Below are 12,418 nucleotides of genomic sequence, written 5' to 3' on the forward strand. Positions count from 1 at the left end.
CCTCATAATCGAATAAATATTTTTTTCCCTAATTATTGTGTGTGTTTTATAATGTTTATCATATATTATATATTGTGATATTATTATTATTCTACAATTGATTATTATATATATTATTACCTATTTTATTGTATAAGGGCAAAATAGTCAAATACACATTACACTCTTTCTCTCTCCTCCCTCCTCTTTTCAACTAAACAAAAATAAAACTACTCCTCCACACCTCTACGAACCAAACACAATATTTTCTCAAACCCTCCATACTCCTCCCTCACTCCCTCACTCCCTCCTCCCTCCCTCTCGAACCAAACAGGGGTTAAAGAAACTTTCCCATATTATAATACTTGTTGCAGTTTATGCATTAAAGAAAAAGATATTATCGGTGTATTTTTGTTATTTAATTTTAATTGTAATTTCTTAAGTTATGTCCCAATCACTTTAATACAATATGACTATTCTTAGAAAATTTAATTTGATAAACTTAAAATAAGTAGTATTACTCAAAAGTAAGCACACCGTTGAAATGTGCCAAAATTGACAGTCTGCGATGAGCTCAAAAATAAAATAACTACAATATCGAAATTACTAGTTTTGGTGCCTATATGTAAAATCTATACATTCGGTAGAATTACATAAAGAATCACGGTCTTTACTAAACAAGTGGTAATAAACAAGTGGTAAGGCCATCTCTAACCCTATATTAGTTTTAACATTTTAAACCAAGTTTGACACAGAATTAGTTCTGATCTGACGCAAAATCCTACACCAAATATGAAAATTGCTATAATGACGCGCAACATGTCGCGTGTCAATGTAGCAATGCTATATGTGCATTATTATTTTTTTATTTTTAATTTTTAATTTTCAGTTTTTTGTTTTCTCTTTATTTATTTATTTTTTGTTTTTCTATTTTTATAAAATTTATATTTATAATTTTATATTTTAATCAAATTAATAACTTATAATTTAGGTTTGTATTTTTCAATTAATAAAAAATAAAAAATTAAAGAAAATAATACGCAAAATATAACTTCATTAAAATTAACGAAAATTACACGAACAATAAAATAAAAATATAGAAAATAGTCGTAATATAGATTATCATCGATAACAATAAGAAAAAAACCACAACACTCAAAATACAACTAATGAAGACTGAATTAGATGGGTCTAATAGTCTGGCATATTATTGCCACTTTCACCAATATTGCCGAAGATTTCATTAAACATGTTAGATCTAGAAGAGGATGGTTGTTGAAAATGTCCTCTTTTTTGTAAAATTTCTAGTTGTTGTGCTTGTATTCAAGTACGAATATTTGAATCAGGTATAGAATTCAAATCTCGCATCAAAATTTTGTTCTCACATCTCATTTGTTGAAAAGCAAGATTTTTGTTTTGCATTTCTAAGAACATTTATCGATCTGCATTAGTTTTCTCTAACATCTCCATAATCTTGGTGTTATCATCTTTTAGACAATTAATAGAAGATACTACTTCGTCATCCATTTTTTTTCTTTACTTTGGCTTTCTTCTGTCCGATTTGGCGTTCAGAAGGTGAGCCACCAACACTATCGTCTAAGTTAAGAGAAAATTGAGAAAATCCAAGAGATTCTGGTGCTTGAGATTCTGCCGTAGGATTTTCAGATTCTGATAATACATAGTCAAATCCATGCTTTTAATTAATTTGTCTAGATGTCATAATATTATCTTTAAACTTCTCATAGTTCCTCACAATGTGCCACACATGATCAAACTTGAATCTTTTCTTATAGTTAGGATCATCCAAAAGCATTCTCTTTGTTCGATTCATCTGTAAAGGATGTCATGAATTATATATTTGTAAAAATATAAATTTATGAAGAATAAAATATATAAAATACTTACAATATCTTGGTCTGATGCACCACTCGTTCAATTTTTTCACTGCTTTTTCTATTGTTTGCATCCTACAATGTAAAGACCGACCAGAACATTCCACTTCCACCTAAGATTTATCTCTTGTCAAATTGTATTTCTCCTCCATTCGAGACAATAATTGCTCTAATTAAAAATTGGTTCGTAACAACAATGATGTCTTGAGTCATTTTCATGTAAGTTTTACAAAGGTGGACATTTTCACAAAGAGAGTACCCCGTAGTATGAGATTGTTTAGACATTTTTTTTAAGTTACAATGAAAGTGAGATTTTTTTATAATATTGGTTGAAATGAGAGATAACATGAAGTTGTTTATATAGGCAACACAATAATTGAATAATGTGACACCTTATCTTCTTACCAACCGTCGGATGGATTTCATCTGCATTGATACCGTTAGATTTGAATTCATCTTATCAAACCCTATCTTGTCACACTTCCCAATACAGAAGATGAGAAAATTGAATAATGTGTCACTTTATCTTCTTATCGGATGGATTTCATCTGCATCAACACCGTTGGATTTGAATTCATCTTATCAAATTCTATCTTGTCACACTTCCCAAGAAGATAAGAAAATTGAATAATGTGCCATATAATCTTCTTACTAACCGTCGAATGGATTTCATTTTTATCGACATCGTTGGATTTGAATTCATTTTATCAAACCTCTTGTCACACTTCCTAATGCCAGAAGATAAAAAATTAAATAATGTTCCCATTTCTTATAAATTGACCTTTTTATTATTCTTTCCAATCATAGAGCCCATAAACATATAATCAAAATGAATTATAACATTGGAGGAATTTCGAATATTGAAAATAGGGGGTTTTCCTAAATTGTCCCTAACTTTTTTAAATATTGTCAAAATGACCCTAGGGCTATATTATTTGTCAAAATGACCATAGGGCCATCACATCAATACCCAATCAGCACCCATGTGCTAACTGGGCTGCTGACTGAGCATTTTTAAATTAAAAAAAATTATGTTTTTATATTTTAACCCCTAATTTTTTTTATAATTATTTCAATAATTTATTTTTGGTTTTTAACCCAATTTTTTTAAAAAAATATTGTTATTAAAATATAAAACATTATTTGAAATTATTATTATTATTATTATCAATTATCAAAACAGTAATTATTTTAGATTATTTTAATAATATTTTGATTATTATTAGAGTGGTAATTATTAAAGTGGGAATTATTTAAAATTATTTTTATTATTATTAGTAAAATATAATTATTATAATGGGAATTATTTTAAATCATTTTAGTGATGAAATCACGTCCATGTCATGACTTTTATTCGAGTGCGCTCGGGTGATCAAGTGATCGAGCGGCGGCGTTGGCGGGTCGTCCGGGCGACGGTGGCATCCTGGTGCGATGCCCCCACCACATTACTTGGCATCACATAAAATCCTCTCAATTCAAGTTTTGTCGCGCGGACAAAACCGGGTGTCCTAGAGACAAGCGTTGTAGCTAATGGCCGAGCACCATTTAGGCCTATTCTTGTGTCAAAATATTATTAAAATAATTTTAAATAATTACTGTTTTAATAATTAATAATAATTCTAATTTCAAATAATGTTTTCTATTTTAATAATAATTTTTTTAAAAAAATTGGGTTAAAAATGCCACAAATAAGTTATTTAAATAATTATAAAAAAATAAGTGGTTAAAATGTAAAAAAACATGATTTTTTTTTTAATTTAAAAATGCCCAACAGCCCAGTCAGCTGTGCTGACCGGGCATTGATGTGATGGCCCTAGGGTCATTTTGACAAATAAAATGGCGTTAGGGTCATTTTGACAATATTAAAAAATGCCCTTGAAAATAACATATTGTCATTAACATCTTCATATGACGTAATCTTCAGATGATGAAAATATGTTATGGATGTATAATCTATTTTCAGTGGAAGAGGACGTATGTAATGCATCGTGTTATTCAAAAAAATAACATGATATTAAAATTAACCCTTAGCCATCTGAACAGTCGTGGCTCCCATGGTGGCTCTATTCCAGGGAATGTTGTTATCAATTGTAACCGTGAAGCAGCAGATTACAGTTTGTGGAATGATTGTTTTTTGGAGAATCCACGATATAATGCTGAAATGTTTCGCTGAAGATATCAGATGTCACGAAGTTTGTTTCTTTGCATTGTTGAGGCAAATAATGACCATGATAGTTACTTCCAACAATGTTGTCATGGTCTTGGTCGAGTTGGGTTATCTAGTTTACAAAAAATTACTATTGCTTTTTGAATGTTGGCATGGTTTACCTGTTGCTGCTATAGACTAATATATCAAAATTGGTAAATTAACTGCAATTGAAAGCTTCAAAAGTTTTTGTCGAGCCATCGTAGAGATTTTAGCTGAGCAATATTTTAGATCACCTAATGCTAATGATATTGCAAGACTCTTATACATTGGAGAACAACGAGGCTTTCCAAGAATGTTAGGAAGTTTGGATTGTATGCATTGAAAGTGGAAAAATTGTCCAATACCTAGGGGCAGGACAATATAGAGGTAGGTATGGATGTCCAACCATTATTCTTGAAGCAATAGTGGACTATGATCTTTGGATATGACACACTTATTTCAGTATGCCAGACACTAACAATGACATAAATGTTTTGGAGTCTTTGAATTTGTTCTCCAGCTTAGCATAAAGTATTGCTCCTCATGCTCATTACGTTATCCAAGCAAATGAGTACCGTATGGGACATTATTTAGTTGATAACAAATATCCAAAATGGTTTACTATTGTACAAACTATTCATCAATCACGAATTTCGAAGAAAAAATAATTTACAATGAGACAAGAAGCATTCAGAAAAGACGTTGAGAGGACATTTGGTGTTCAAAAATCTCATTTTGCAATTGTGGCAGAACCAACACGGTTTTGGAGGAAAAATATCTTAGCCGACATAATGATTGCATGCATTATTATGTACAATATGATAGTCGAGGATAAACAAAATCTCAATGCACCAATCGTGGATATAAACAAAGTGCCAACCCCAATAGTTGAATTTGTACAAGATGAAGATGCTTGATTTGAACAATTTCTTGGTCGTTACAGTCAAATTAAAGACAAAGACGCTCATACTGCACTTCGCAATGCATTAATTGAACATTTATGGTTATGTTATGCAAATAACAAGATAATTAAAAGCTTGTATGCTACTTTAGCTTTCTAATAATAGTTTTGTTTTCACTAATGATGCTTGTTTGTATATAATGTTTTTATTAAATAATATAAAATTTATATTTTAAATAATATAATCTTCAAATTTAATGGTTAAAAGTGAACAAAAATTAAATATGATTAAATTTATTAATAGTATGAATATATAAATTGTGAAATGAGATGTTTTTAAATTATTTTATTTTAGAATTAAAAGTAGAGATGATGGTTGGAGCAACTTTTATTATAAAAACTGCATTTTTATGTACTGAAAGCGCAAAATATAGAGTTTTGAATTAAAGATTACTATTAACTCTATTGGGAAAAAAACAGTTTAACTTCATTTCAAAATATAATACAGTAGAGCTTTCAAAGTGTCATATATATAAAAAAAATTACATAAAGAACCCCACTGAAGTTTTAGACAAGATGAACACTTTGACTTTGCACAAGAAAGGTGAGTTAAATGAACCATGAACAAGCCAAAAAGTTTGACCATGAAGAGCTCCAAACAAGCATGAGGTTGGCCTTCCATTAAACTTCAAAAGTAGGAGCATATCTAATTAAAAAAAAGTGGTAGAATTCAAGTTGCAATAAACCTAACAATTTAGTGGCCTCATTCTTAATGATGCCCATGATTATAGGTTGGACCTAAGAAAGTTCACAACATTTATTCAAAGACTCATTATAAAGACATGGTTTTACCATATAACTTTAATGAGATGAGAACAATGACCAAGCACTCTTTAATTTTTTAAAATCACATCATAATAATTTCTGATGAATATTGTTATTGTCATAGAATACAAAGAAAATGTAAAGAAAAAAACACACCAAACAGAGTTAACTAGAGAAATTCAGTTTCAATACTTTAAACTGTGTGTCTGCAGGTCTTCAACAGCATGGCGCTGTCAATTCATACAAATCAACAAAATTCAACTTATCCCAAAGTTGACAAGAGAACTAATAATCTTACATTAAATTAAACAAATGAAAGCACTAATTTATGAAGGGATTAAATTAGTACCCATGACAACTACATAAGTGTTCAAGCATATCAGATGACGTGTTTCGATAAGGAATGAGGTTATAAAGTAATTCTTTATTCAAGGATTAAGCTAATACTATTCTGCATAGATATAGCTTATTTCTAGAAAAAGACTCAAACACAACAAAAAGATAGCTTATTCCTTAAACTTAATCAATGCAAGTTTCTTATCAAGAGAGACCAAGATAACTGCACAAACTTCAGATACAGAAATGGGCTAGGTTCCTCCCAAGGCCTGCTACAAAGATAACCAGTATGATCTTCAACAATTGCACAAGTATTCATTTTAAATAGCATAAGGGACTAACAAATAAAACAATGGATCACATGCATAATGGAAAGCAAAAGCATCAGTCTCATAAGCAAAATCCAGCAGAAAGGATTATGATCACTCTCTAACATAGAACATCAAGCACTACCTTCTGAACAAGAGAAGATGACCTGCTACTACTACTAGGATGTTTGTAGTCATTGGCAAGAAGCACCCTTGTGTTTCTGCAATGATTTGCAGAAAGCAGCAAACCCCTCCTTGATGTCATGAGGAAGAGGGAGAGTGAAAGGGGGAAGAACACCTTGGGAGTCTTTGACGCTAATTTTACCCATAGAGATTGTTTGTGCAAGAGCAGTCTGCTGCTTATTCATACCATCCATGATGCATGAAAATACTCCTAATGTCAGGCAGCTCTGCAGTAAAGTCTGGGGTGCACCTGGGCAAGAACATAAGGTGAAATTGGTGAGGCTTTTTGGATAACTGACAGCCAAAGAATGCCTTTGGTAACAATGTCAATATACCAAATATTAATTAAATCATTTAGAAAAGAAGTCAAATAAAAATGCATCTATGGTTCATATGAATTTCATCAAAAACAAGCATAACAAAAACTTAGTACCAGATGATCATTTAACTTTACGTCTAAATGCATGGATCCAAAATAGAAATGTCACCTCAAATCACTGTTAGAACTACTACCACTGAAATTGGCAGCTAGCTAGGTGTTGTACTCTGATGACGGTTACATTCATGTGGTGTAAGCGAAATAGTGAAAGCACCACAATTGTTAATCAGCATATAGCTCAGTTTTATGAAATTAAAAGCTGCTGATGACCAATTTTAAGATTGAAAGCAGAGGCATCATAAGCCCATTTCTGTAATGGATAGCACAATAAGAAAACACATACTTGCACTTCATTTATTCTCCCATCAATATTGTGCATGGTACCAAAAGTGATTGTTGTCATTTCTTAGTTCATGCTTTAATTCCTTAAAGAGACTTACGAGAATCCAAAGCTCCTGGCATTTACAATGAGTAAAGCACAAAAAAGGGTAGATAAAAAACATTTTATTTCAAAGACCAAGTCTAGTTGTATCAAGAACGATATGTGTTGTTTATATCAAATTGGGAAAAGCATGTGATGGAGCACCTGTGAAAGCAATAAGCATCATGGAGATTAAAATGAAAAAGCATGCAAAGTTAATAAGTGAATTCGAGAATACCCAACTAGAAAAGAAATGCTCCATATGAGTCTAAAGTTCAAGCACAACAGCTAAGAATCTCATAGCATGCAAAATTCTGAACTAGGCTAGCAGATTAAACTATATTTCAATCAATTGGTTGTCTCTCTAATATTGTCACCTTACTTCCACGATTTTAAAGCAAGATTATGATTGCAACTTACATATTGTCATTTTAAATAAATTGACTTGAGTCAATATCTCTTGTTGATGTTTTCCCATATAAAGAATACTTTGTTTATCTGGTTTCTAAGACTTGTACCCTTTAAGTAACCAACATTATATCGCACAAATCACATGATTAAAAATTGAAATGTATCTAAGCAAGGTACGGAATTTTCTGAGTCAAGTTTTCATATTTAAAACTCATCAAGCTGTACCAGGTTCTTGAAACTATCATAGCCATAAAAAGCCTTCCCACATTGGACTTAGTCCACGAAAATTTTGTGCCTGGGATTTTGCCTACCCAACTAAATACTGAAGACAAACAAGATGCACTCAAGTAACTTTCCTCAATGACTAATATGCATCAGATAATATGAACCTTAAATCTATGCTCAAATCAACTAGACAGCTGTGAACACATTTGCCACATTCTACACAAAATGATAGAATTAGACTGTTCAAGTAACCATAGCAGGAAATGTTATGTATAATATAGACTATACCAAAACCAACAGATAACATCTAAATGGATTTATCACATCATACCACAACTGAATGGAGCGTTCTCATCTGGTAAAAGTTTTCAATCTACTTGCATAGCAGTTCATGTCACATGCTTGATAATAATCTCATCATTTAGATGATGCAACGATTCCATTTAGAAGAACTAAATGCAAGAAGTAACCATCCTGGTTCACATCAGGAGGTCTAATAAATAGTGATCACCTGGAAAGCTCAAAGCAAGGCCAGTGCAGCAACCAGCCACACCTGCATTAATAACTATAACAAAAACACCAATAAGAACAAGCAAGCTTACAAAAACGAAAGCTCCAGAGGAAAACAATGCCATACCATCATCTTTCCCTCGAAGCCGCTTCAAGAAGCAGACAACAAGACTATGAACTCCAGAAAACACTGCAAAAGACTGATCAAAGGAGGGATGCAAATAACATCATTAATATCATTTGGGCAACCAGAACAGTAAAAAGCTAAAATAGAAAATACAATATTTTAGTTATTACAAGTCAAATGTCAAGACCATATGAGAAAACTTATCTATACAATATAACACAACCTTAGCAGAAGATCCTGCCTCTGCAAATGATCCTTTAAAACCTTTTCTCTTCAACAAACCTGAGCCTGGTAAAATATATAACAGCACAAGAGGAGAGTCAGTAGTTTATAAATGAAGGTTTGGTGCTTGAAAGAAGAATAATTCCACTGTTCAGCAATGTGAAACAGTAAAATTTTTTATTTATTTATATATATTTTTAATTTTATTTTCAGTGAAATCAGCAAACCTAACAACATGGATTCCATATTACATCTAATGCAAATTACCATTCTCAAAGGATTTTGTGTGTCCAAACTAAGATAAGATACTATGCGCCTCATTATCTCCTAACAATGTGATTAAATACAGTTTTACATATGCATATCAAGCTGCCCTCATTTAAAGCAAATATAAATGGACTCCATCGGCAATTCTTTGCAAACATAAAACTGGAAATGTTAGCATAAATGGGAACATTTAAATATTGATACATGAATTTCTCATCGACAGAATACCTCGATGACTATTTCAAAGGAATACTAAACTCTAATTTTAACATCAACCAAGTCAAGCATGAATTAACCAGATGATATCATTTAGACTTTAAATAAAATTATCACTCCAGCCCAAAAGAAGGAACAATCTTCATCGAACAAATTAAATTAGCATAAAAAAGAGTGCCCAAGAAAGGGAAGCAAACGGCATAAATATAATAAATTACAATCCATAAGGACCATAACACAACTAAACATGAATATAGCAACAGTAAACAACAACAAGCTACTAATTAACCCAATCCTAGGGGAATAGAAAACCATCATTAGAAATGGAAATCCGTGACCAAGCAATCCCACACAAAAAAAAGTCCCAATTTTTCTTCTCATAATGATCAGTGTTTCAAAGAAAAAAAAAAATAAAATAAAATACAAAACCATTACTATGAACCCTAGATTACACAAATTAAAATTACATTAGCAAATTGAATGCCGGAAAACCATCATTAGCAGTGTAAATACATGAACAACCAAACAAACACTAAAAACCTCAACTTTCTTTCAACAATCGTCAATACCTCGAAGCAGAATTACAAACAATTGCTAGGAACCCTAGATTACTCAAAATTTAAAATTAAGTTCAATTAATAGACAAACTGAATGCTCGAATCACAGCAAAACAAACAGAAATCAAAACCATGGAAAATAAAGCAAAAAAAGAGAAGAGATGAGACCGTAGCCGAAAATGGAACCGAGGAAAGCGCCGGCCATGGAATCGCCGGCGAACCTAGCGAGGCAGACAAGGGGAGGAGCGGGGAGAGCATCGGTAGGGTTAGGGTTAGGGGGCGGGAGAGCATCGGCAGTCTTTGGAGGAATGGCAGCGTCTTGGTCTTGGGTTTGAGGATTGGAAGAGGCCGCCATCGCCATTCTCTCTTGCTTTCGGTGTTGGCGTTGGATTCGAAGCGCAGGAACGTATTTGAAGGGTGAGGGTATCGTTGTAATATTCTTTTGATTCTGCGGCAAAGCTGATTATTGGACAGCATTTTAATTTTAATTTTTTTTTATTTTAAAAATGATATTTATTTATTTATTATTATGTTTTGGATTGAGAGATGTTTGCTAAAAAAAATTATTAAAATGATTGTGAGCTATTTTTATAAAAAAAAATTATGAGAGGTATTAATTAAGTGTTGAACCGACTTAGTCCATACAAGTAGAAATTTTAATTTTTTTTTTAAGAAGATTTTTTTTTTTGGGAAAGTAGGCAATTTTTTTTAAAAGGGTGACAATAACTATCACACTTGAGTGTGGAGCTGGAACATCATCAATGAGTTAATTCTTCTGATGAGGATTCAAACCATCACCATTTCATACACTGCACGATTTAGTAAAAATAAACATTCATTTATTGCAAATCGTGTTTGTAGACAATTTAGGTGAAAATTCAAACTACTTCGAAAGATTTGGAAAAGAAGTGGTGGCACTAGCCAATGCATGAGTAGACTGATTGGTCGATCTCCTAATAAACCAATCCCTAATATCTTGGGAATGAGACAGTAATTGTAAGGGTTGCCCCCACTTGCCCAACCCAGATCCGAGAAAATCAGATATGATTTCCAACTCTAAAGGCTGCCCCACCACACCTTTAATCGGTCATTCTTCTCTAGTATTTTAAGCAAGCTTCTCTTTTCTTCAAGTAGCATCCCTCAAGCTAGCAACTCAATCTTCCTTCTTCCAACTTCCAGACTGAAGAAGCAACCTCTCCACCGACAGCTCATCGGTGAGTTTAGAGGTAGGTTTTGTGATGAGATATGAGTGCTTTGTTATTGTTAATTTCTACAGCCTTCTAGTATCTTGTGTGGAGATGCTTAGGTGCTAAGTTATGTTTAGCATGTAACCAATTTTGTGTTACCTTCATGATTATCCCCTTGGAATTTCAGCCTTTCCTACGTTTATTGTATGCATGCTTTCTTGTGGGTTTTGCTTGCATAGTTTCATGTCTGCGATGTGTTATCTGAGCATATTCTTAACCTTGCCACTTGTTTTAATGTAAGCCCTTTAACCATTCTCTGAAACCTTGATTTTTTTTTTCCTTGCTTTTAATATTTAAAGGTGAGAACTTGTTGTGGCTCTAGCCAAGTGGCGGGCAATCATTGCTTGTTAATTTAATGACTATCTTTGCTTTAATCCAACTTAGCTTCTTTTTTAAAATTCTGAAGCTTCCACTGGTACAGAGATTTTTCCCAGTTTAGTCTCTTGCTTAGTTTTATTATTATTTTCTTCTTGTTGCTATTTGTTCTCTTTTTAATTCTTGTGTGTAGACTTGTAATTACTAGCATGCTTAATTTAGCATGTGAACCCGTTAGGGGGTATAGTTTTAGCTTAATTCCTTATAGGGTTTTTGAACTTCTGTTTACCATGTTAGATCCAGTGGTAGAACCCTAAACTACAGTGTAAAGGGAGAAGTTAAGCTCTGTACTCCTAGATCAGGTAGGCTCTCGCACCAGTTTAACTTTGTATTTTTGGGTGCATGGTTAGTTATTTAATTATTTAAAAATTTATTTATTCGTAAACTTCTGGTATTATTTATGTTGGTACTTTTATTATTATGCTGTTATTTGCTAATTATTTATTTATTTAATTTAATTTTGTTGTAAATGATTTGTTTGATATTTCACTGTTTGTATTCTGTATTTTTCTCTGGTTTTTGGTATATCTCCATTTCTGGAAATTTGCCCAGCTAGGAGGAGTAAGTCTTAACCATGTGCACATGTTTTCAGTAATAGCTCTACCGGGCATGCGTGTCTGTTCTAACTGTAGTCGAAGATCTGGCTCGGTGTTGATATTTTGTCTATTTCAACTTTACAGTCAAAGATCCGGCCTTGGGTTATTGATTCTGTTTATTAGTTAGGGAGATGTACACTGCTGGTTTTATGTGCGATTTAAGTATTCTAATTTTTATTATATTATATTTTTTGTATTTTTGTTTGATATTATACCTTTATAGGCTTGTTATCTATTTTATGTCTGATACTTG

The 12,418-nt window shown here is 32.3% G+C and overlaps 1 protein-coding gene across 3 annotated transcripts; it reads right to left on the minus strand.

The window, feature by feature from the left end:
* Positions 1-6,298: 6,298 nt before the first annotated feature.
* On the minus strand, positions 6,299-10,357 carry LOC120255144 (chloroplastic import inner membrane translocase subunit TIM22-2-like). Of its 3 annotated transcripts, none has more exons than XM_039263031.1 (6): positions 10,116-10,357; positions 8,909-8,973; positions 8,686-8,758; positions 8,560-8,613; positions 6,575-6,862; positions 6,299-6,390 (listed from the first exon to the last, which is right to left on the minus strand). In XM_039263031.1, exons 1-5 carry the CDS (start codon positions 10,306-10,308, stop codon positions 6,624-6,626), a joined length of 624 nt encoding a protein of 207 aa, XP_039118965.1. In that variant the 5' UTR covers positions 10,309-10,357; the 3' UTR covers positions 6,299-6,390; positions 6,575-6,623. The 3 variants fall into 3 exon arrangements, with proteins under 3 accessions (XP_039118965.1, XP_039118963.1, XP_039118962.1); XM_039263029.1 differs by having other exon boundaries at positions 6,299-6,393; XM_039263028.1 differs by having other exon boundaries at positions 6,299-6,862.
* Positions 10,358-12,418: the final 2,061 nt, after the last annotated feature.

Source organism: Dioscorea cayenensis, unplaced genomic scaffold (genome assembly GCF_009730915.1).
Source record: "Dioscorea cayenensis subsp. rotundata cultivar TDr96_F1 unplaced genomic scaffold, TDr96_F1_v2_PseudoChromosome.rev07_lg8_w22 25.fasta BLBR01000863.1, whole genome shotgun sequence".
In the NCBI taxonomy this organism is placed as follows: Eukaryota; Viridiplantae; Streptophyta; class Magnoliopsida; order Dioscoreales; family Dioscoreaceae; genus Dioscorea; species Dioscorea cayenensis.